General features: G+C 37.7%; 1 protein-coding gene across 1 annotated transcript in view; it reads right to left on the bottom strand.

Annotated features, from left to right (window-relative positions):
* Nucleotides 1-16,990: 16,990 nt before the first annotated feature.
* The window catches only part of lamc3 (laminin, gamma 3), a 101,367-nt gene continuing 91,604 nt past the window's right edge, over nt 16,991-26,753 (bottom strand). The window contains exons 20-28 of the mRNA XM_044175459.1: nt 26,277-26,353; nt 25,804-25,938; nt 22,506-22,725; nt 21,857-22,003; nt 20,732-20,834; nt 19,692-19,894; nt 19,094-19,234; nt 18,882-18,981; nt 16,991-18,306 (exon numbers count right to left, since the gene is read on the bottom strand). Coding sequence (XP_044031394.1) covers nt 18,044-18,306; nt 18,882-18,981; nt 19,094-19,234; nt 19,692-19,894; nt 20,732-20,834; nt 21,857-22,003; nt 22,506-22,725; nt 25,804-25,938; nt 26,277-26,353 — 1,389 coding nt within the window. The 3' untranslated portion in view covers nt 16,991-18,043. The remainder of the gene's footprint in view (nt 18,307-18,881; nt 18,982-19,093; nt 19,235-19,691; nt 19,895-20,731; nt 20,835-21,856; nt 22,004-22,505; nt 22,726-25,803; nt 25,939-26,276; nt 26,354-26,753) is intronic.

Below are 26,753 nucleotides of genomic sequence, written 5' to 3'. Positions count from 1 at the left end.
CGTAAACATGTTGACGGGCGTTGTGGCTGGTGTGATTCAATTGCAAGATGGTCTCTTGGATTTCATTATGGATTCATCTGCTGATTATTTTCTCCATAAATTGATTGATTTTTTGGTTTGTAAAAATTCTGAAAATAGTGAGAAATGCCGTCACAATTAACCAGAGCCCACAGTGACACCTTTACAGTGCTTGTTTTGTCCAACCAATAGTTGCTACAGACATCAAAATTATAAAAAATTAATTAAAATATTTAAAATAATTGAAAGGAAAAGCAAAAATCTTAATTTGTAAAGTAACTAGTAACTAACATTGTCACATCAATGTCTTCCATACATACCATCTGAAATGTAATGGAGTAGAAGTATAAAGTTGAAGAAAATACTCAAGTAAAGTACAAGTACCTCAAAGTTGTACTTAAGTACAGTACTTGAGTAAATGTACTTAGTTACATTCCATCACTGATTATCATATAAGATGCTGTCTGTCTGTCTGTATGTAACTTTTAGCTTTTTCCAGTGCCACTGATTAACCACTGCACTCTTGATGGATCTGGTAGGGAGACTCTGTGCTAGCTCTTTTTTAGGTTTTATTGGATTTTTTTCCTAATAGGGCTCTCAGCTCCAGAGTCTTTGGGGGTGTAATGTTAATTAATTGTTTAATAATGTAGGCATTGTGAAAGCCTTGTAGAGTATAACTGTGGGCTATTCTGCCCTATTAGCCCTTTTCAGATAAGCTTGACTTGTCGCTGCTAATTCACAGTTTTAGGGCATATGTGTTATTTTTTAAGGCGGAGTGGCAAAGTCTCACTTGACTGATTAGATGGCAATAATTTACATATGATAATTCAGGAGAAATATTAGACTCACAAACATCACAATTTGACATCTTCAAATCCTGAGAAAAGCTTTTCTGTAAATGGCTTTGCTTCTGAGAATACACAGGCTGAATAATAAGCAAGCTGAGAGCAAGGCCTTTATCAGAATTCAGCACATTTCTGAATTTATTTCTGCAGTTGAAATAAGACTATACAGAAACACAACAGACCTGTCTTTAGAAAACAGAAAAAATATTTTACAATCAGAAGTCATGTCTGTATGTGATTATGAAGACATTTTTATTCACATGCTACAATTTATAGGCCTACTGTGTCAGAAAACAGGCGCAGAGTTGTATCTTTTGTCACTGTGGCTGTACAACAAAACACAAAATTTACATAAATGACAAAACGTGTTTTGAGTGTTTTATGGGAGAAGAGCTGAAAGCCAATTTATTCAGTTTACCACAGTGCCTGTAGTTTTATTACAGGAGACAATATTTACACTCACCATGATTTACATGAAAAGGTCTAGTGATCTTCCTTCATAACAGCTAGCTATAGACTGCATCATATTAATCTATGAGACTCAGCTACTGAAGCTTACATCTACTGTTTTTATATGCATTAAGTATGTGCTAGATCATAGGGCTGCTTGGTTTTAAATAAATGATGACCCTGGAAAGATCATAGTTTGGTACTAAATCGAACAGACTTCAAACTATAATAATAATAATAATAATAATAATAATAATAATAATGTTGTCCTCCCAGTGATTTTCATGATATCTCATATTTTTGTTGATGTTCAGAAAATGAGTGGCCCACACGTTTTCTCCTTAAATGTTTTGTAGTACATGTTGACCGTTTGACTAGTGGAAGTCGCTCTATACTATTCTACTTATTCTTTACTATTCATTTTTTCTCTACTGAAAAAGAATGATTGATCTAAATAAGATTACTTGCTCGGCCAAAAGCTTTGTCCGAGGTAGTTACCGACAAAGCAAGAATAATGAACTGTAAGCCCAGTGGTCAGTATGTGATTGTATAATGGCTGAACTTTGTCTAGTGTCAGAAAATTAGCAACATTTGCTGATTTAGAAAGTTTAACCCGTGGTTGAAACTGTGAGGTTGCAACATTAAATGTTCTCACTCACCACTCATTCCCCATTTTTATTTCAGAACATTTTGAAACATTCAGATAGAAAAGAGATCAAAAAGGCTTCAGCTGGACAAAATTCAAAGTAATATTAATTCAAAGGGATACTCCACACATATAATGAAAAAAGTTTTTAAGGCAGTTTGAGATTGACCAGTACAGTTTTGGAAAAGTCGACCAGTCAGTCAGGTTCAAATCCAAGACATTCTTACCTTGAGGCGACAGTAACCACTGATCTACCATGTGGGCCATTAAATAAATAATCTATAAAATGAGCAAATATGGAATTAATGTGCGGCGTAATTAAATTTGACATTTTCATGTCAATGTCATGTCAAAACTGAAGAAAACAGAATTCACTGTAACACCAGTAACTGTGTCAAAAAGGATAATTGTGTTTGTAAAGAGCACAAAATGTCAACATTCAACAGGTAATAAGAATAAGACATATGTGATACAATTCAAACGCCAGACTCTTACAGTAAAACACATGGAAGGAAAGTCCCTTCAAACAGGGTGTCGATCCCTATAAGTCCACACAGTAATTTGTCAAGAAAGCGTTATAGTCTTTTGTTTATCTTGGGGAAAATATGATCGGGAGAAATTGATTTAACAATCAGTGATAGCACACAATAGAAATAGTCCTTATGAAGTTTTTGTAAATCTGGTATCATACTTAATATTATACAGAGCAAGTAGTGTCATACAAGCAAGAGGTTTGACAACAACTTATTTTTTATCATTAAACCAAAAGGCTGCATTACCATCATACACCAGTCTGCAAAGTTTTAAGCAAAGAGAGTTACAAATTGCCATCTCATTCAGTATTCTATATTTTTCTTATTACTAACAAAGCCCATGAAAAGATCAAAGCCAATGATGAATTTATAGCTTTACTCCTCCGTGCCTAAAACCTACAGCAGCAAGCTGTTTTAGGAAATTACTTTGACTTTTTTGAAAATTACACTGTATATTTGTGACCAAATTACATCTTCACTTGGAACAAATGCACTTTGGATGTATGAGTCGCACAGACAAAGTTAAAATTAAGTATAGACAAAAAAAAATTATTGTTGATTTTGGTTTTTTTTAAATGAGATTTGTTGCCAATAAGAAAATGATAGACTAACAGCAGCCTTCTCCTTTAAGCTATCGATTTAGGACTTTTGCCTGCCACAGTTCACAGTGTGACACAAAGTTCCTCAACTAATGAGGTTCACATGCTCCTTGTTGTTGTTCTTTGAAAATCCCCCAAGACCAGGTCAACAATGAACATCTGGTGGTTCAAAGTGTCAAAGGCAACTACGGGTGAGGGCCATGGAGAATGAAAGAGCTGCAGCGGTGTGACGGGACAGCAGAGACTGGTGTTTCAGTGAATGAGCCTGCTTTGAAAAGAGACACATTGGGTCCAGCAGGCATTTGTGTGAGGATGTACATTCAAACGTTTGAAAAGAAATAGAAGGTGAAATACTTGTCTGCAGTTTGATGTTATACAGGGTTTAGGACAATCAGACTTAATGATCTGACAGAAGGTAGATGGGAGAAGGTTAGGAGGGCAGGCAGCAGGTAGGAGGGTGGAAATTAGTTTTTTGGCACCTGTACTGAAGGAGATGTTAATTCAGAATCACTGGATGAAAAAGGAGGTTGTAAGTGAATTAGGTCAAGGATTAAGGGGTAATTGCATCCTTGGAGGGTGTCAAACTGCTTCTCAAAGTAGGAGACACGGTCCTCTGTGGACAGAGAACAGGGATGAATGGCTACAGGAAACTAAGGTTAAGGTTTCATCAGGATCTGGAAAGTAAGAAGAAGGATTAAAGAAAATACAGAACCAAACTGTGAATATGTTGCTAATTTTTGGCAATTATACCACCATCAGAGCATACATAAACAAAACATCCCAACCAAGCGCATCAAGCCTCAGTGATCCACGGGCAGATGAAAACAAAGCCATTGTTTTTTTTTTGTTGTGGTCTGTTTTGATATACTGAGAGTCAAACACACCACATGAGGGCAGCATTGATTCACACTGCTGTTGCCTCTCTGACCATGTGGCCATGTTTATACTGCATGCAGTACATCATTTCAAAAACATAAGGTCAGTGAAATCAGTCACAAAAATTATAAACCATATTAAAGAATCCCAACAACAGAAAGTCAGTAAAATAGAAATCATGATAACACTGAAGAACACAGGACACAGACAAGGGAAAACAATATAGATACTGGCATAATATTAACATAAACATACAAGCACACAAACTTCATCCTCTTATATCTATCACAGGTGTCTATAGGTGGTACCCTGGTAGACTAATGCATAGATATTATGCTGGATGCTGCTTCAAAATAAAAGTCTGTGATAATGGCATCACAAAACTAATACAACATAACTAACATAACAAAGAGTTAATCATAAGGAGTATAAGGCCAGATAATGCTGCAAGTCAGCTAATAGTCTCCTAAGCATTTATGCTTGATAGAGTAAAAGACTTAATTCACACAGTTTCATGCTGAGCTGCTGAGCTTACAAAGGTGAGAATGTCAGAAAATACAGCAAAATTCTTCACTAAATCACAACTGAAAAGCCACATCAAGTCTGTGTATTAAAAAGATTAGTTTCAACTTTACTTCAAGGGCCTCTATGATAATATAGGCTTATTTATGTTTGAAGTGTTGAGGTAAGACGTGGGAACTTGACTGTGGGTTACATATTTATACTTAGATTATGAGTATTACTTACAAAAATCCTTTGATCTTTAGACATCGCTCTCATATTGTTAACTAAAGAAAAACTGACTGATCTAATTTCTCAACAGATGTGGGGCAGATACTAAACAGATAATTAGGTGCATTTTCTTAATATCACGTCATTGATGATTAACTTCATAATTTTCATTAAATCGTTTGCTATTAAAACTTTGCAATTAACAAATAGGCCTTGCTGTTTAATTAGATGGCAATTAACTGCTAAACAACGGCTAATTCACAGCTTAAAAGTGATTATTAATATTACCAGTATTCATTAACTTTATCTTGATTGGATCATGTAATCATTTTACAGCATGAAATAATGATAATCTAAATAATTATGTTTCTACCACTTATCAGACTAAGCCTGCAAATGTGCCATCACATTTTTAGGCTCTATTGAAGGCGATGTCGGTCTGTTGGTTGACCGGTTGGTGGGTCCACCACTTTGGTTCAAACTGAAATATCTCAACAACTATTTGATTGCCATGAAATGTATGAAATGAATCAAATGTATCATTCCTAGATGACATATCCTTATGACTTTGGTGATTCTCTGACTTTTCCTCTAGCACCACCATGAGCTTGACATTTAATGTTTTGCGTGAAATGTTTTGACAACTTTTGGATAGATTGCCATATAATTTGGTGCAGACGTTCATGTCCTCCTCTGGATGAATTGCAATAGCTTTGGTGATCACTTCACTTTTCATCTAGTGCCATCAACAGGTTAAAATTTTATTTTGTCCAATACTTCATGCCCAAATATCTGAGAAGTGGCATTCTAATCATCCTCAGCTGTACTCTGTGTTTAGTGCTAATTAGCAAATGTTAGCATGCTAACACGCTAAACTAAGATGGTGAACATGGTAAACATTACATCTCATTAACATCAGCTCCCAATTCCAAAATATCTATCCATCTATTCATCTATCAATTTTCTTAATGCTTGTTCAGGTAAAAGCAACAATGGCAACAGCAGAGCAGCCCTGAAAACCCCATTATGTCAGCTAATAAATAATTATTGTTTATTCTGGTTCAACATCATTTATTATGTCTCCATCTCTGCCTCAGAGAACTATTTTTTCTGCCTCTTTGACAGAATTTATATGGGAAATGTCTCTGTGGGTGTTCTAAACACAAATATTTGATAAATACAAGGCAATTGTTACCTTATCAGATTACACTCTCACATTTCTGAACACATTAATAAATGAGGACCAATGTGAAGAGGCTGCAGCTGGACCCTGAGGTCTTCTTGTGTGACTGAACCCTTTATCCTATCAAGCACAGTGAAATCAGCCACCCTCTGGAAGAATCTCATTTTGTGTGTGTTATCTTTTCGTGACTTCCCAAAGCCTGTGAAACTAGGTGAGCATCAGACTCAAGACTGAACATTGAGAGTACATTGAGAGTACCTGTACATTGAGAGTTTTACTTTGTGCGTCAGCTCCGTCTGTGCACAACCACAGTCCCATTCAAAGTCTGCATTACTGCAGCCAATTCCCTTAACTGAGGTAAGTCTTGTGATCCTTCCTACCATCGCTTGTGAATAAACAACCTTTTTGTTCAGTCACTTCTTGAATTGCAACCTTATCATGGTGGAGTGTGTGTGTGTGTGTGCCTCAGTGACCCTGGGAGCAATGTTTTCAGGAACATGAGCTCCAGTTAGAGACACCTGAGGGAAACTGTCAGATGAGGAGTCAGTAAAGAGAATCTTGCCCAGAATAAACACACCGGGGTCCAATTTTGAAGCCAGGCTATAGGGTCCGAGGCTAGTGACGGCTGTAGCATGACAGGACACACGGGTTAAACCTGCACCATTGTAGACAATGTGACACAAAGATTTAACAATATTTTCCATTACATATATTCCATACATTTTGTCCTTAATTGTGAGTCATGCTCAGATTAAAGTATTTGTCAAATTTGCGACCTTGATTTTCCACTCTTTGCTAATGTTACCATTGTAATGTGCCATCTAGGAGTGGGCTGGCATAATCTACATCAGTACAACAAGTCGACCTTGTATGTGCTTGTAAAGATGACAGTAAAGCCCTAAGGCTTGTTTTTATTGCAGTTGTTTTGAAGATTGTGTATGTGTAAATGTTTGTGTGCATGCATTGAGATGTCATTGTACCAAGATCAACAAGTATAGTTAAAGGCAGAATAAGAGCTTCAGCTAGAGTCATTGTTGCTTTCTTGTCTCAGCATCTATTTATTCCTAATGGAAAATTTTGTTTTCAATGATGTTTGTACAGAACTTTTTTCTTCCTTCTTGTGTCATACAAATCTAAATCTAAATAACCAAACAATTAGCGAACAATTAAAGTTCCCATGAAAGAAAGAAAAATGTATCCTGAATGCACACTTGAGAGGCCACACACAATAGAACTGGATTGAGACAACGTTCCGCAAACATCCGCCACCTGTTTGCCGTTCTCAAGGTAGACTTCATCCAACAGCACATTCAAAACCAGTTCACTAAACCCGTCCCCCAAACAGCAATTGTCCAATCATATCTTAGCAGCCGTAACTAGGCATGGCAGGCCTGACGAGCTTTGGATTTCTCCACATGTGGAAGCCATCGGTATGTGCCATTTAAAGTTTGGAGTGTGTGTCTTTTTTTTTTTTTTTTTTTTGCCTTTCCAAAACCAAAGCACACAAGAGCGAGTGAGGAATGGATTAAACAGTGTGTTTTGTCAGCCACATACTTAAGTTAGAACGAAATCAGTGTAATATTATTTTCCAAATCATTCTTACAGTATAATACTGGGACTAGGACTGACAAGCTATGCTCTACAATGCTTCTTTATTTACAGATATTCTACCTGATCATCCACTGGTGAGGATGTTGACTTTTTTCCTTGGATACATAGTTTTAGTCTCAGAATTTTAGCATGACATTTATGTAGCCATAAAGTTTATATTTAAGAACCTTTTTATCAAGATTCTCTTTTTAAAATGATCTTTAAAATCTCTAAACATTAATCATGGAGCTAACATTAGTTTAATTATCTAGCTAGCTACAGCTAATGAAATCTGCCATCAACAGGTGCCACTTCAGCTGGCAAAAGTGATGATTGCTGGCTAGAACTGAGAAGTCTGCTTTTGTCCACCTCTGTCTGAATTCAAGAACCCATTTTTTCAAAAAATTACAAAAACGTTTGGTAAATCTGCCACCATTATCACTCTAAACTGCATATGTGCGATGACAGAGAGCTTGACAGGCGTAGCAACGGTAACTAAAGTAGGTGGGGCTAAGCGTACGGTCATTTTATTATGATTACTACCAAAGGTCTACAATGTCAAACATCACCATTCCTCAGAAATGCCTTTATTTATTCCACCACCTCACTTATGATTAAGTCAATTATGTTCATTTTCAAGTAAATATCTTATCAAGGGATTCACAGAAGGGTATATATAGCCATAGCTTTTAGAAATCTCAAATGCTCATCGAGCATGTCTGTGGCCCTGTGCATCAAACACTGACTGCTCAGATACATATTTATAGTAGCATAGTGTTAGCATGCATACTAAATTGTTTCAATACCTCCAATCGCAGCACATTATCATTTACTCTATCCATTTCTTTACATGACACTCTACAACACAATTAGCAAGTTCTGTGGTAACATTTCCTTGCTCATTTAAATTTGTTTACCTTTTGTCTTACTTTTTTGCCAATTGTAGGCAATACACAAATCCACAGATACTTAATGTGCATGTCTCCGCACTATGCCTCTACATGTTGACAGATATGCAGATCTAGGGCTCATGAAACCCTTTCAGGACTCATTAAATAATGTCAAAAATATTCTTACCAAGCTTAAAACAAGGCTGCTTTTTTGATTCGATCAAATTATTTGACACGGTTTTGAAGGTTTCAACAGAGATGTGGAGAAACGACAGGGACAGTTACACTCATGTGTCATCTCCCATGTGATTGTGCATCTGTATAGACCACCAAGCAGGGGATGAGTGAGGATGGATCACTTTTGTTGTACCATATTCAGCAGCTGATGACAACAGGCAGCAATGCTACCTGATTGGACAGGAGACTGATTTTATAAAGCCCTTGTATCTGTGGAGAGGGACATTTGCTGGGCAAAAGTGCAGACAGATACAGGGTCTTGTCTCTTTTTTTCCCTGAGTGAATAATCTCCTCCCTTACCAGTCTCTTGCTACTCCTCAGTAGTGAAGTCTGTTCTGGAAAGCCTGGCTGAGCGGATAGTGTCTGTGTCCAAGTGTCAGCGGTATACTTTCACTGTGTGAAGGTTGAGTGCATGCAGGGATTAGTCGGAAGGGGTGTTTGAAGTGGGTATTACCCTTTTTATTCACCTGATGTGTATCTTTTCTTTATTTGCCTGGCGTGCCCAAGCAGCTGGAGAGAGTGGCATGTCGGGGCACAGCAGAGAGGAAGGCCAGGTCAAAGCTATTCATTCTTGTACCTTATTTCAACTGTATAATGAAACATGCAAACAATTCAATTTCCATATTGTTAGCACATTTGTTGTATTTTGTATGTACTATATAAGAGGGTTGTAGACCTTGTAAATGGTGACATTGCAATAAAAATCTCTTTTCTAGTGCAGGTGTATGCTTTGCTTTTTTAAATTTACACTTACTTGGAGATTAAATCTATTTATTTGCTTTTATCTGGCATTAAATGTTTTAATGTAAAACCTGCATTAAATTGGGGCTGCCTCTTGGGGGCTGTGGAAAAAAGCTGTAAACACAACACTGACATTCTCACCTTTTAAATTGATATGATGAACTTGTTGGCAAACAGTTTCTAACATCCAGCAGATACAGAGCAACATTATAGCATTTTGGAGTTTCTGATGAATAGAAGTCCAATATTCACTCTCCCTTTAGCTCTGTTTTGGTCTCCACCAACTTCTAAGAAAAATATCTGGCTCTGGCTCCGGCTAAGCACTCCTCTATGTTCACCAGCTAGTTCCAAACACTGTGTGTTTGCTGTTTGGTGGTGAGCAGGTGGTGTACAGTCGTTTTTTAGAGCTTCTTTGCTGAAAACAATGTTGATGAGACTGGTGAACCAAAACAGTTAAGTGGTGGGCCGCAAAACCAAAACAACTAGCTAATAAAATAAAGAAGACAACACACAATAAATCCTCAATCACAATGAAGCACTGTTACAAACATACCTGTTAACACACAATGAACCAGTTGGGCTTCTGTCTTTTGAAGGCTCAGACCTTCACAGCACTGCATGGGCTGTTTTTCTCAGAAGTGGAGTTACCGAGGCTGTACAAGTTCCCCTGACAGCAATAGTCCAGCTAATAAATGCTAGATAATGTAAACTGCACTACACTGTCTAGGAGAAAAACAACTTGGCTTCTGTTTTCATCCCTTCTGTCTCTCTCAGGTTTTTTCCTCTTTCAACAGAACTTCCATAGTCTATTGTTGTTGACCTGACTCTATCATTGCCAATTTGCAAGGCACATATTTGGGGACTCAAAACTGAATGCTGCTCCATCATATTTTGCATTACACCAGTCATTGGGATGGTTTTCTGAGCCTTTCTAACGGTAGGAATTTACAACCCAGAAAAATACACTGACCTTTATATAGACCTCACACCATTTCTTCTACTGAAGAAACATCTCTGACCTCATCTGCCCATATTCCACCACCATTTTCTTCTCTCCTCTCCAGTTATTGTTCTTAAAAGCATATTTTTACTAAATGTTGTATGTTGTCAAAATATCAGAATCAGCCTTATTGGCCAAGCATGTCTACACATACACAGAATTTCACTTTGGTGTTGCTTTAAATATACTTACACACAGTTCCAAGAACAATTACAGGAAGACAGAAATAGACATATGTGTTAAAACACAGTGTGTATTTTAAACTGTAAATATACTTTATAATATGTAGGTAAGTGGGTGTACATTTTCATTCAGTTTAGCGGCTAAACATTTTACCTTAACAGCACCTAAACTGGATCGTACCATCTGCTCAGGTAAACATGGGCGGGAGTTAAACAGGTATAAGCTTATACAACCACAAAATAGTAATTTAAGGTACTGAAGTACTGATTTTCACTGAGTAACTAAACACCAAAAGTAATGATTGAACACAAAACATGATAATGTTGGGTAACAGGACCCAGTGAAATGAGAATAAAGCAGCTCTTTCCAGAAAAATCAAGATACTCATATCTGTAGACAACATTTATCATTTATAATCCATTAGGTACCTTTCAACCTAAAAAGTGTCTTACTTAAGGAATGAACATATCCATAAACATTACATATAATACCTTTTGTAATTACCTTACAACTATGAGTCATCTTTCCCCAGCAGGTGCTTATGTTTCTAAGACAACTTTAAATGTATTCTAGAGCACGGAAACTCCAACAGAGTGGGCTGAACCATGACTAAAAAAAGCCTCTGAGATTTCCCAAACTTCTAGTCACTATCACGCAGGTAAATCTCTCCCATGTACAATTATATTTGCATGACTGCTTTTACAAAAGAGAAAAAATCCATTCCTTTTCGTGACATCCATGATATCCCTTACATTTAGTGAAGTAACCCTACAGCGCTAAAAAAAGAATTCCATTTAAATTGATAAAAAATAAATGAGAAAATATACAGATGTAAACAGCAAGGACAGTGTCTTTACTTTTGCTTTATTCTTGCCTGCCTGTATGAGGGGGTAATTATTACACATCAGTCAACCTGAGCCTTTTTCTTCAAACACTATTTAAAAGCCTATTTTCCAAATAAGCTCAACCCAAGAATAACACAAAAGCATGCCAGAATCAGATCCACATGACAACTTGACAGCTCTCTATGAGAATTTTGGGGCCTAAAAATGGTCTCAGGCCAGAACAGGTGGAAATAATTTCATGTAATTGGCTTATTAGTGCAAAATTAATTCATTAAATCTGTGTTCCTCATTCCAATTTTTGTGTTTTCAAGACTCTCAGTGTTTCGTATTCAAATTTTTGATGAATACTTAAGAGAATCTATTCAAAACACAGCTTTATAAAAGTTGGAAAGGTAATTAGAAAATACCTTCTCCCTCATAATTGTTATTGCTTGTACCATTAGTGCCTTGAAATAACTTTTTAATCTTAAATATTCATTATTGATTTGTTTTGAAGAGCTTGCTGCACTAATAAATATTGTTATATTAGCAATGGATCAAATGACTATAAGCAAAGTGAAAAGTCTCCCTCACAGTGACAAACCACAGATTCTGCAGTTCGTCCAGCTTTACATAGCATTTTAGCATCTTCTAGCACATTGTTTTTTTTTCTGCCCTCAGCTACTGTTCTGGTTGACACCGTTCTCATGAACCAGGCCTCTGAACGTAGCAGGCAGATGTTTTCAACAAAAAAGCTCTGATAAACAAATTCTAAGCTACCAGCACCAGATAGACAAGTTAGCAATTCACTAGTGAGCACAGTGGAGCATTTAGCAGCTAAAAACTGACCAAAACAGAGCTAAAAGGAGAGTGAATACTGGACCAAGGTGGCCAGAAACATGACTCCAAATGAATGATAATGTGTCTACTGGATGTGTAAATAGGAAACTGTATGCTAACACGATTGCCATATCAATTTTATAAGGTGATAGTGTGTCAGTGTTGTGTTTACATCTTGTTGCGCTGCATAAACTGAGCCAAACACACGTTTTCAGTGGCAAATTATTGGCTTTCGCATCAATCATCCATGTGTACTTTGGGTAGCTTTTTTTAGACTTCCCTGTGGAATCATTTTAGCACCATATGTAACTTGTTTACCACAAAAGATTTTGTGTTTGTTTTTTATATGCTGATCTATATCCTTTGTCATCTGCCAGTTCTTTAAGATGTTCACTCGCCATTGACACACACACACACACACACACACACACACACACACACACACACACGTCAGCCGTCAATTTTCAACAACACCACAGCTTTCATAGTTCAGTTCTCCTTTAAAGCTTAACAATTCCCAACAGGACCCACAGTATGTTCTTCTTCAATGGGAAATGCAAGAGGACTTGAGGCACGAGGTGTGATTTTAAACAAGGTTACAATTATTTCATCATGCAAATCCCTGTTCTTTATAGTATTAATTTGAACAACTCCACTTGTTGCAATGCAGAAAGCAGATCTGTTTTCTGTCTTGTAATGCCAAAATCTGACTTCACCTTCATTATCACAATCATTAATGGAACAACTTAAATACACTTAATTATTAAATTTAAATGAACTATATCTGTGTCACTTTGCTTTGGTTTAAAGAGCACACGTATAGAAACATTTTGGCATAGATTTTGTGCAGCAGATGATAATTAAACAATTTACTGTAATTTACTGTAGCATGTGTTGAGTACAGATGCTCAGCAGTATAACAGAAAAGCATATTGTAGTCTTTTTAGTATTATGACAATAAAGAAGTCTTATGTGGCAGAAAAGGTGCTGCAAGAATCAGAAATACACCCGACACCATATTTAAAATGTATTTCTGTATTAATATACAAATCACAATGTAATGATGACAACTGAAAAACATTTATTTGCAAGGTGAGTCACTGATGCAGTCTAAATCCCCTGCTGTTATTTGTGCTGGGCTTTTTTTAACCTGTGGTCTCTGACATTTAGGAGTCATCTGACATTTATTTTGCCCTTGTTATTAGCCTATTTAATCTATACACTGTACTTACAGCATGCTCATAATCACATTCACATCCACATCCAATGTGTGACCGCTTGATAGCTCTTGGATTCTATTTTTCTGACAGTACATGGGGCATGGTTTGGCGTGGAAAAGTGAAGATATTTTGGGGGGGCACAAAGATCTTTAGTTTTCCTTCCTGAACTCATGTGATGACTAGCTGTGAAGTGGGACGAGAGGCACAGTAGGGGGTGTGTCAACAACTATCTTTGATGTTAAGGATTTGCACTTGTGTTGCCTGCTCAGACCATGTCAGGCATTTACGTTATGTGCTATTTTTTCTGTGGATTTAAAAGCATTTTGTAGATTTTAAAATAGCTAATTTGACATTGATATGTTTTTCTCGGGAAGGAAGTAAAAAGGTACAATGTTTTTAATTCTAGTAATCTATCCTTAGGACATGGTTGCCGTGTGAATAACATCCAACGTATGACTGCCAGCATGCATCTTGACACACAAGGAGGGAACTGTAAAGGTAGATGCATCCTATAGTTGTCAAGGAGCAGCTGGTAATCCACCCCCCACCAGTAGCCAAACAGCATATATGGTTTACTGCCAGTTTCTATTTGGCTCTTGGCTTATTATCACTGAACCAACTCCAACATCGAGCAAAACAGTTCTTGGATTATAACAACTTCTTAAGTAAATGTATTATATCCTCCCCAGCCAATTTAACATTATCTGCCCACAGCATGTTGCTTTTCTGCTCATGGTGATACCCTTTTATGGACATGGGTTTTTTCTGTCGGAGAAACTTTTTTCTGCAGAACCAGACTTCAGACAAGAGTTATATTTGTGCAAATGGGAAAACTTTGACTGTCAAAATGATAGGGAATTGAGTGCTGTTCAACAAGGATTGATTCAAGGAAAGTTGTGAAAACAAACTGAAAATATGGACAAGTATGTGAGCTAAGCAGCTACATAGTTCTATTAGAATGAAATTTTCTGAATCCTAATTATAATGATTAACTGACGTTAAGTTAGCTTATATCAAGGTAACGTCATGCTAACATTGCTATGTTGCCAATGTAAACTCTCTCCACCATTCTCAGGTTTATACAAATTACTATGTTAAATGTTGAAGTGATAGTTTTACCTGGTTCTTTGATGCCATTAGTGTGAAGTGTCTGGTCCGGCTGGGATCTCCAAGCTAGCAGCTGGCTAACTGTCGACTGTCACATGACTGACTGAACAACGTAGCCAATTGCAATGGCTGTAGCGGCTCCAAGGATACTGTTCCGAGGAAGTTTTGAAGCTTACAAAACTAAGATTACAGATACAAAACTCTGTCTCAAGCATGCCTTTTTGAATGATATAATATTCCATGAAACTTTAGCTTTATTAACTACATAGCTTGCTGATAAAATCTGCCAGCAACAGTTTCAACTGGCAAAAGTGATGGCCACCACTTAGAAATGCCTACTTTTGTCTAGCTCTATCTGAAATCAAGAACTTATTGTTTCAAAAATTGCTAAGAATTTTGAGTGGTAAATTTGCCCCTGTTATCATTGTAAACTGCATATGAGTTGTGTAATGGAAAGATTGAGGCAAAGCAATTAACTAAGGGGACTTAGCAAACTGTTTTTCTTTCCTTTTCCTTTCCTCTACCTGAAACTAGTAAAAAAGAAGGTTGATAGAAGCAGCCCAATAACCTGTATTCAATTAAATGAGGCTATTACAGTTCATCATTTTGGCAAACGACCTGACAAAAACCTCTCTAAGACATGGCAGATATGACAAAATATTTGCATGTTAACATTTCATTCTTACTAATTCTAACCAAACAAGGTCAACCATGTGTAACCTTTACATTGACAGAAACAAAGATATCCCCAAAATTAGACAAGAAGCCATTCTGTAGCTTCTGTCATTTAAACATACGTTTTTGTCGTTCTTGTTCATATTCAAATATGCAAGAAAAAGTGATCCTATAGCCCAACCAGTGGAGGAAATGTGATGCAGTGCCCTCTAGGGTGCCCTACATGCTAGAAAAGTGGTTGGAAGTGTTTCACCATAAATGCATCACGACTTTCTGTGCACTGGTGCCCCACTGCATGCAGCTGGTGCCCTTTTTATTTATTTTTTTGCCCCTGGCCCTCAGACAGCCTGAGTCTGCCACTGGATTCAAGTTCATGTACATGTTCAAAGAAATTTGCTGAAACCTTTTCCCTGTGCCACAACACTACAGCTGTAATGGTTATGCTAAAAGGCTGTGCTTGATGTGTTTTGTGCTGTTTGTACACATTTAAAATGACTGGGAGCACAATCACTGTTTGTGATAGTGTTGCTGACTACTGACTAACTCAAAAAATTTAATTAAATTAAACCAAAGATCAATGGCAGACCAGCAGGTGCACCATCCACTTAGTTATAAAAAGGATAAGTTAATGTGTGAGTGAAGGAAAGAACTGTGAAATAACACCCATCCTGTGTGAATGCCATTGTTGGCCAGCCAACATAAAACTGATGGTGCTCATTACTGCATGCAGGAAAACTTTTTAACGTGTCCCCAGCTGCTTTTAATGTAAATGAGAGCAGATGATGACTTATTACTCTTGTGTGAACTGTTACGTTGTTATGCGAACCAGTGCCTGTGGACATGTAATCTAGACAACATCAGCTACTATACCCTGATACACTCCCATACTTTCTTTGCTTTTATGGTGTAGACCCCATCAGGAAGAAGGCTGCAATATTTGAAGCATGAATATTGTAATGACTTTAAGGACTCTGTGCTATTCTCCATCTTCATGCCACCTCTCAACAGTCATGAATTTGGATTAAATTTTTATATGGTAATGACACTCATCTCCACTTAGCCGCTAAACTGAATGAAAATGACTACTCTTAATTCCTAAAATTCAGAGCTGCATTTATCCACATGATGGATTTCCATGAATGTTCTCCTCTGTGTCATCAAAATTTGGATATTGGTCTACATTTTTATTTGTGGTATTTCAGAGTTTTACTGATATCAAATTCATAAAATGTATTATCTTGGTAGAGAGTTCAACAGAGACACTGCTCTGTTTCACATATACAGGATGTGCATACAGTATGTCATTGCTGATGGGTAAAAATAAAAAAACAAACATACAATATCTGGCACAGGATATTGTTGTGTTAACTTATAATTGTGCTATTGGAATTAGTTTGTATAAAAAGGAATAAAAAAGGAAGTGTTGCTGTCACTGTGAGGTGGCCAGGCAACCACTGGGAATCACTGCACCTGGTCAAGATTAAACAAATCAGATATAACATGATATAACAGATAACAACGTGGTATCTATCCTTTTATTTAACTCATGGAAAAAAAACCAATAAGTGTATTTCCCAAAATGTCAAACTATTCCTTTAACAAATCTTCCAGACAACCACAGTGTCCCAAATCCAAACAATATGCTCATTCATGTACAAAGGTTGACAGGGTACTAGTTTAGCACGCAAGAGATGAATGTATTTTACCATTTTGTGCTAAAAAGAAATGATACAAGATGTGTGCTAATAGATGTTAATCAAACTCTGATGCTCTAATGATGAAAAATTCACATACAGCAAGCAAGGATTGAATGCTTGTTTTATTTTTTGTTTTTGTTTTCATAGAGTTCCTTGAACCACCATCTACAAATTTAAGCTTTATATCATTGCGCATTGCACAGTACAATAGTATCCACTAAAAATTAAGAGATATTTTAGTCTGAAAAATGTCCCTTTCAAGTATACTTTATAATGTAATGGTTTCTATGTGAAGGCCTTACGTACTCTTACTATAAGTAGATGTAGATGTGTAACTGGGACATATGGATGAGACCATTTGTCTAAGTCTGATCCCTGATCAGTTATTCAGCATTGATAAAAACAGAAAAATGTGCCTCATACATAATTTTGGTATACTATCACTTCATGAGTCTTATCAATACAGTATTTGTAATACAAAGATCATTAGCTTTTACATTTTGGTCACCAGTAGCCAGACAGTGTGACCAACCATGACCCAAAGACAAGGGATGTTTGACCATTTGAGACACAGAGAGAAAGAAAAATGAGAAACCACAAAAACAGAGAGGTAGGCAATGTAAGAATCCCGAACACAGGTTGTGTGTTGTTGAAGCCTGACCTGAACCCCACCGAGGCCAAGAGGACTAATTGTTAATTAAGAGATGCTGATGAAAAAGAGCTCAAGTGTAAATGAATTTGTCAGTCTGGAGGAGTACTCAGACACACCTTTTACCCCCACAAAGGAAAATCAGCATTATTTTAAACTTGACAGTGCACTCCAGCAGTTCAGAACGGCTGGTTATTATTCATGGTGAAATTAAAGTTCTAATGTTGTTGGTAAAAACGAGAGTGGGAGAAAAAAAGATTAGGTATAAATCATGGGAGACAGTGGATAAGTCTGTGGCTTTTGGTGGAAATGCGTGTCAGTGTATTGAGGTGGTAAAATAAATTGTACCTTGGGGCAAAAGGTGGAAAGAGGGAAGAATATGAAAGGATATTACTGATTTTTTTGAAGCAGAATAAAAAATGACCATAGCCCCTGTTATTAACAAACTCCCAGACTTTGCTGACTTCAGCTGCCTAATCAATGACCTAATCCCAGTCATCTATATTATCTATCCTTTGCCTGTTCCTGTGGCCTGGGGACAGGACTTGGGCAGGTTTAAGGCAATGTCCCTGAGACTGTCTCTCTCCTCCCTGATCTCCTGTAAGTCCTGTTCAATGAGGGACATCCGGCTCTCTTGTTCCTTAGCAGCCGAATGCAGCTTCTGGATCTTTGAGCCCAGCGTTGGGCTCTCAACACTCCCGCGAAGCATGCTCAGACGGCGCGCTGTCTCATTCAAGATTCGGTCAAAGCTTTCCAGCGGCACGTTCCCATCTGGGCCGGACATGCAAGAGAGAGGACAGATGGAGAAAGACGAAACCACAGACATAGGCGTCAGAAGTTTTTGTCTTGTAGATCGTGGTTTGTAAATGGCAGTTCTATGTCAGTGATTCAAATGGTGGATCAGCCTGCCTTACGACTTAATTACACTGATTTGGTCATTATCCTCTCAAGCATGTTAACATATTGGCCACAGAGTGCCAGATCCCTGCCTTTCTATTTAATTCCACAAACTGTACAATACAATACACAGGAAATGAGTTTGCATGATAATAATATAATAATATAAGGTCAGATAATACTAGGTCAGAAATATATAGCTGAATTATTTGAATACACTAAAATTTACCCACAAAGAAAATACTGCTGGGCCCCATGAACAGCAGTTATTCTTGCTTTATCATGGGGATAAAAATCACGGAAATATTTCCATGTTAAATGAGGCATTAAAAAGCACAGAGCTCTTTAGTGATCTGACATTTAAGGTATAATGGAGATTTATGAGTTTTATAGATGTGGAAGACTAAAAAGTAGCCACAGTGAAAATCATCTATAAGAGAGTGACTTACCAATCTTGCTGATTAGCTCAGTTAGTGTAACAGAATAGGCCTTTAACTGGAGCTTGGCTGCTTCCATGTCTTCCCTTATGCTGGTCAGGGAGACCTCCGGCTGGAAATAAGAAGACATACTCTAGAAACAGTCTTTTAAGCTGCACACAGGAAGCACAGATCCATATGCATGGATTCTGCAGTTCAGATGTTTATGTGTCTATGTTAAGTACCTCTGAGGTGATCTGGGAGTTTGCTGTGTCAGTTAGCATCTCCTGATCAGCCAGCTGTTGTAAAGCAGAGTCTATATGGGAGCTAAGGTGAGCAGATGCAGTCCTGGTATGCTTGGCCTGGGTCAGAATGGCTTTGGATTCCTGCACACAAAGAAAGGAGGAAATACAGAACTAAGGAAAGACAAAAGGCAACTCACTAATGAAGCTAAATGCCAATGTCAGCATACTAATATGCTCACAATGACAATGCTAACATGCTGATGTTTAGCAGGTATAATTTTTACCATGTTCACCCTCTTAGTTTAGCATGTAAGCGTGCTAACATTTGCTAATTAGCACTAAACACAAAGAATAGCTGCGATGGATGAGAATTTCATAGCTTCATAGGTATTTGGTTATAAAGCAAAGTATTGGATAAATTACAAATTTGACCTGATGATGCCGTTAAGTTAAGAGATCACCAAAGTTATTACAGTTCATCCTGATGAATGTTTGTACCAAATTTCATGGCAGTACATCCAGTAATTCTTGCAACATTTCACAAAAACATCAACCTGGACCAATCTGCACCAAAGTGGTAGACCGACTACACACATACCTTTGCCACAGCATGTGCTGTTTGTTCCGCCTCCTTTGTGGTGTTGCTTGAGAGGCTGGAGTTTTCCAGAGCTGGATTTAGCATCTTCTCAATCTGTGAGACCCTTTTCCTGACATCAGCTAGAACCTTTACCTCAAGGGGTCTCTCCTTCTTCACTGCAGCCTGGGTCTGGGCCTGCTGACGGGGCCACTCCCTCACCATGTCTGAATGAAGATTGGGAAAAAGCCAGGTAGTATGATTAAAGGTCCTGAAAACTTGGTTTGAAATCCCAAATATTTTTCTATAAAATTAAATAGTCATGACTAAATAAGCAACAACAAAATGTAAGGTAAAGGAAAAAGACACCAAAAGGTATTATTTATAATTATTTATTTAAAAACATAACTAATCTGCTTCATCAGAACAGTGGGTGTGGTTTGAACAGATTTGATTGACAGTGGCCAAACAACCCACCAACTATTGTCAGATACTTGGTCAAATGTTGCTAAATCCTGATTGGTGCATGGATTTATGTGACATCGCACATTTCCAACTGAGCCCCACCCGCTTCAAACCAGTGAGAAGATCTTAGACAACATCACAAATACAGACATCTCTCATGTGCAATAACCAAAACTGTTCTAACTTTGGAGAAATTTTTGTGTTCAAGTAGGACCCTAGGACCCCATCATTCATAGTAAAAAAATAGGGTTTCATGGCCTTTAAGATGGAGGTTGTATTCAAGGTTGTATTGAATTATAAAAAGTTTGATTCAAATGGGTCATTGTGTACTGGCTGAATTTTATTTTCATTATTCATTATTCATCCTCTGCTTATTTTGTGCTATTTTATTTTTACGAATCAAAAACAGCCAACATTTCATTCATGAAATTGACACTGTAAAAATTCTCAAAATATTCCACTTCATTACATTTTTCAAGTAAGTTGCTGCTGCATTCAATCAGGGCTGGACTGGGAATGAAAGATGGCCTTGGACTTTTTGACTCAGACCGGCCCACTAAATTACACCCCCAATCTCCCCTAGATAGGAAGAGACTCACTTTCTAGTTCTCTGTGCAGGGCGATGGCGTCTGATTCCACCTCTTTCCCTGTCACCACGGACGACAAAGCTATGACCTTTGCCCCATGAACACGAGCTTGGAGCTTGAGAAAGAGACACATAAGATGAAACATTACCTCAAGTCTATTCAAAGCTTGCAACAACATGTATAAAAGGCTTTAATGTAGTGTATACTGGTGGGAGGACAGCATATGGTCAATTAAAAGAGTTTACAGCCATGCTAGCGGCTCTGTGCTATGCTATACTTGGGCACAGCGGAGCTTTGAGCTAAATGCTAACATGCTAACATGTGCACAACATTAATACTAACATGCTGATGTTTAGCAGGTATAATATTTACCTTGTTCACCATCTTAGTTTAATGTGTTAGCATGCTAGCATTTGCTAATTAGCAATAAACACACAGTACAGCTGAGGCTGATGGAAATGTCGTTTGTTTTGAATCAGAATCAGAAATTCTTTATTGATCCCCGAAGGGAAACTCTTTGTTACAGCAGCTCGCCTTTTACGTCAGTGCACACAGGAGAAAGTACTAGCAAAAAATATAATACAATACACTATAAAAACAGGTCAGAAAATAAATTAAGTACCAGGTGGGTATAAGTATAAAATAAAAAAAAATAAAAAACCTGCAAAGATTTTTCCGGGTAAATATATATCAAAGTATTGGAGAAATTGAAAATTTGACCTGATAACAGCGCTAGATGGAAAGTTAAGTGATCACCACAGTTATTACAATTCATCATGAGGGGAACATGAATGTTTGTACCATCATGGAAATCATGGAAATCCATCCAGTTGTGGAGACATTTCAGTCAAAACCACAAATGTCACCCTCGTGGTGGCGTTAGAGAAAAAGTCAGGATTTGTTATCTGGGGACCTTGAATGTCTGTACAAATGTCATGACATTCCATCTGATGCTGTAATATTTCAGTCTGGATCAAAGTGGTTAACCAACTGACCGACAGACCAACATTGCCATTTGTAGAGCCATGCTGCTAGCATGGTTAGAAAAAATCTTTATATTAAGCATTAAAAAGGAACATTCAATACACATTCAAAATATCTAGACAGAAAGCCACATGCTGCAGTAAATTTAATCACCTCATTGATGTCATCCACCATTTCCAGTTTCTTATTGGCAGTCTGTTTTAGAGGCTCCATCTCCTCTCTGAGCTTACTGATGAGATTGTCTTTTGTCTGAATTTGCCGGTCCAGCTTTTCTGTCTGTTTTAGCAGGTCCTTGCCCCACTAAACAGGAAGCAGAAATACACAAATTTAATGTTTTCATTAAAAGAAATCCCATTTTGCTTTTTCTATCACTTTTGCAAAAGACTGCTTCTATTTGGCCATTTACAGAGGGCCTATTTACCCTATTTCTGTGTCATTTTGCAGTGTTTTGTCAGCTCAGAAAAGCTGCAGTGGTTAATCACCCTCCTCTGGAACAACATGTACCCCCATGAGCAGCAAATCCTGCCAGAATCTGCTCTCCTGTGCCTACTCAGTGTCCCCCTCTGCTTGCCAAATGTTAAATCAAGAAAAAAATGAAGTGGAGTTAACTGCCCACTCTTCAAAAATGAGAGACACTTGTATCTCTATATAAGCCTAGTTAAATGAGCCGGAATGGTTTCTTATATATGTACAGCTATCAAACCAGCTCTAACTAGACTAAATGATTCACTCATGGGTGTATAATGTAACATAATAGCGCATAAAATTCCATTTGTACCCTACAGGTGCTATCCAAACTGACCTCTGTTGTGTGGTTGGTTGGATGTGTTTGGTTGAGCTGTGTTTGGTCAGGCTCTGGTGATGGGCTGGCATCTGTCAGAGCCAGCTGATGTAAGGATGATGTGATGTTACCCAGGGCAAGCTTTAAACCAGCAGCTTCCTCCTCTAGGGCCAGCTGTTTGGCTACAGTATCATTGACCTGCACTGTCAGGTTTTCCTTCTGCTGCTGCATTTGTGTTATTCTGAGATGAAAGAAGTAGAGAAAGAAAGCAGAGAAAATGTGGTCAAATATAACTGTATAGTCACTTTTTTAAAATAGCTTTTCTATTCATATCAGGATGTCTTCTGTTCATTTGATTTATTGGTGTTAAGATGAGGAAAAGAGATACTATGCTGCAGACTCATTAGAGCCTCACACATAATTCACATAATTCAGCGCATTCAATTTCTTATCTTAGGTTGAGAAATTTAAAAAAGGTTTGTTCTGTGCCATATTGAAATCTGTCAACAAGACAATGCAGCTTGTTATAAGTGAGTAAAGAGGAGTAAAGAGAAAGCAGCATTGTGCAAAGAAGGCATGATGCATTCATGAAAGATGTTAGATATAGCACAGTAGATGTTAAAGTACCATTTTTATCACCTCCACAGCTGTAATGATATCCAATCTGTTTTGCCTCAACAGAGCAGATACACAAAAATCACGGTGTGTCATCTCAGCTTTTTTTTCAAATCCTGTGTGCACACCAAGCACATGCAGTTCTCTTGGATTGCTAAAAATAATGTATTTTTGCTATAATTAATATCAAATGTTTGGTAGAACACTGGAATACTGGAGGCTGTTTGTAAGTGGCTTTCAAAACAGCCCATATGGTAAAGATCTGGTTAAGGCAACTAAAACTACTTGTTTAAGGTTAGGGAAAGACTGCCCACATGGTTAAAAGGAACCAAGTTGATTGTGGAGATGGGATGTGAACTGTGTCAGCAGTAGAAGAAACACTCGCATCCTTTCCTTAAGTAAAAGTCTTAATACAACAACATAAAAACACTCCATTATAAGTAAAAGACAAATGTAGTTTAAGTATCAAAAGTAAAAGTATTAGATAGTTAAGACTGATGTATCAATGCATAAGTAATACATTACTGTTGTAGGTGGTCAAGGTGGAGCTAGTTTTAACTATTTTATATACAGTTAGGTAGTTTGGGTCAGAGGTTCCAAGATAAATTTTGAGGGTTGTGAGATGATTGATGGGGTGGGGGAAGAAGAAAAAAAACAGTTCTGCTACACAAATTTATATAAATTTTTTGAGGGTTTTCTCTAATTCTTGCTTTGTTTTTTTTAAATTTTGGATATTTTCACCTCTTTAGGCCTCGGACAGAAACCTTTTGCAGAGTTTCAAATCACTCTTTGTTGACATCTGAAACGTGACAAGGTGCCTCAACTACAACTACACTGCTTCTTTGTAAGGGGGTCACAAGCCAAAAAGGTTGGGAACCACTGGTTTAATCTTCACTGAGTAATTTAACACTCCCTGAAAATCTTGTTTTTTTCTGACCTCCAGTGGTTTAACTTTTCACCTTTTTGCAGTAATGTACAGGTGTACGTCAGAACCCTGTGACATCACTGTTGAGTGTGGTTACAGGTGCAACAGAACACACTTCTGAACCACACCCATCAATGATGCTTGGAGTTGGAACAGGTTTGAAACGGTCAACCAGAGGGCAGCGAAACAGTGAAGTTACTCTTTGACAATACATTGTATTTCATAACCTTATCATATGTTTTTAATGTGAAATCTTAATCAGAAAAGTAGCTAGTGATTATAAAGTAGAAGTAGAAGAGTAGAAGTATAAAATAGCAGAAAGTGGAAATACTCAAGTAAAGTACCTCAAAACTGTACTTGCCAAATGTTAAAGGTCCAGTGCGTAACATTTAGGAGGAGCTATTGCCAGAAATGGAATATAATATTTATAAGCATGTTTTAATTAGTGTATAATCACCTTAGAATAAGCCGTTTTTATCTACAGAGGGAGTGGGTCCCCCTCCACGGAGGTCGCCATGTTGCACCGACATGTTTCTACAATAGCTCAGAATGGACAAACCAAACACTGGTTCTAGATAGGCCCGTTGCTGTTTTTTGGCCACCGTAGTTTCTCCTACACGCTTGGAAGGTTGAGGGTGATGCGAGCGGTATTCAAATGGTTGCAAACTGCAATTTCACCGCTAGATGACACTAAATCCTACATACTGGACATTTAAAGCAAGAAAAAAATGAAGTGGAGTTAACTGCCCACTCTTCAAAAAATGAGAGACACTTGTATCTCTATATGAGCCTAGTTAAAAGAGATAAAATGGTTTCTTATATATGTACAGCTATCAAACCATCTCTAATTAGACTAAATTATTCTCTCATGGGTTTATAATGTAACATAATAATGCTTCAAAACAGTACTTGAGGAAATGTACACTGTTGTGGTGGTAAATGTCACACTACTTCTGCTTTTGCTGCTACTGAATATAAACATAGAGGTTGATTGTTAGTAAAAAGTGTTTGAACAAATGAGCAAAGATTTCTGATGAAATCAGTCTACTGTTAAACTACTGTTAAAGATACTGGTCTTATTTGAAGCCTTGTAATATAGGCCTATTGTTGGTGACAGATTGAATACTTTTGTCATTTTTCTGATTGGATAGCTGTCCTGCCTATAAAATGCATCTGATCTGCTTAAGTACCAACACATGGGGAAATATGTGTGGGAAATGCAATTTTATGCTGCCCATCTGTGCATAAACTGCTCAATTCACATCCTATAAAGTGACACACACTGTCGTACAGCAGTGCTCCAAAGATTAACAGAACTCTCCTGAACCAAGCTGACTACTGTCAAAAGGGGGGTAATCAATTTTGAGTTGCTCGCTTCTTGCTCTCATCATGGCCACCGGAGGGCTTTTTGCATCATTCTGTCTAGCATTCAGGATAATCCTCAGAGCAATCACACGCTACGAGATGCAGCGAGCGTGCAGCAAATCCAAGAAAGCAATAGGCTTACAGTGGAGAGAAGCTGTCCCCCTGTGGCTAAATGTCTTACTCCTAAACTTCAGTGTGCTTTAAAAGGCCGCTGTGAAGAAGAGGACCTTGAGCTGTAACACAGGGATAGGTGCACTTTGTTAGAATTATACTGCAAAAGCACAATAATCCAGGGAGTCATGCAGCTTGTTGGGATTTTGCAATAAAGGATGCTTTATATGAATGGGAGACATTTTTTCTGCTTGGGCTTGTCTGCGTGGGCTGAAAGATATTTGGATTCGTTGTTGTGCTCACTGCTCCGTTAGGTTCCTGATGTACTCCTCTGTGGAGTTGTCCTGCAGTAGATCCATCAGGAAACCGAAGGTCTGCTTTGAGGTTCTTACCGCCCTGCTGGCTACGGCCTCAACGTGGTCTGCCATTTCTCTGTGACTACAAGGGAGGAAAAAAGGAAGACAAAGTAAAAGGAGGAGGGAAAGAAAAAAAAAGTGAGTAACATAGAATAACAGACCATTACAACTGCCTGAGGAGAGATGAAATGGATTTCAGCATCAATGACTTCCCCTCACTGGCTCTGCAGTCCTGATTTCTGTAACTACCACATAATAGTACTGCATACTCTGAACAGCAGTGGACATCGATTCACAGTGGCCTAACAACAATGTAAGTGACAAGCTAAAAGAAGGAAGCAAGGAGAGATGAAGGCCCACAGATTACTACAGTGGTATTTTATTGTAATTGGCCTCTAAAAGTCCATTGACCTGACTTACCTTTTCATTAGGACCTGTGAGTCATTGACCATAATATTCCATTTGTTAGGTCCTGACACCACCTCAAAAGGAATGATCTATGAAAAAGGTAAAGAGGGAATGAGAAATGAAAAAAAATAAAGGTCTGGCCTTGAAGAGACTTCAGACTGTTTTGACATGTGAACTAAAGTCTCCAGAAAAGCAATGATGGTCCAGCCTCAAAATGGTGGTCTGGGGTTTGCTTTAATTTTGCAAATAGTGAAACTCCTCTAATGAACCTCTGCACTTAAGTACATGTATTCAAAAAGGGTCAGTGCAGGGGCATATGGAAAAACCTTGCTCAAAATAAATCCCCTGAAGGTTTGTCCTGATAAATGTAATGTTTATATAGTCAAATGCAGAATCCGAGTGACATTTAATTTGAGAAAATGCAAATAAAAATTGGAAAACTGAATCAACAATTGACACTAACATTTTTTATTCATTTTGGGTGGCTGC

Source organism: Siniperca chuatsi, linkage group LG18, assembly GCF_020085105.1.
Source record: "Siniperca chuatsi isolate FFG_IHB_CAS linkage group LG18, ASM2008510v1, whole genome shotgun sequence".
Taxonomy (NCBI): Eukaryota; Metazoa; Chordata; class Actinopteri; order Centrarchiformes; family Sinipercidae; genus Siniperca; species Siniperca chuatsi.
This window is presented reverse-complemented; position numbering and strand designations above follow the sequence as displayed.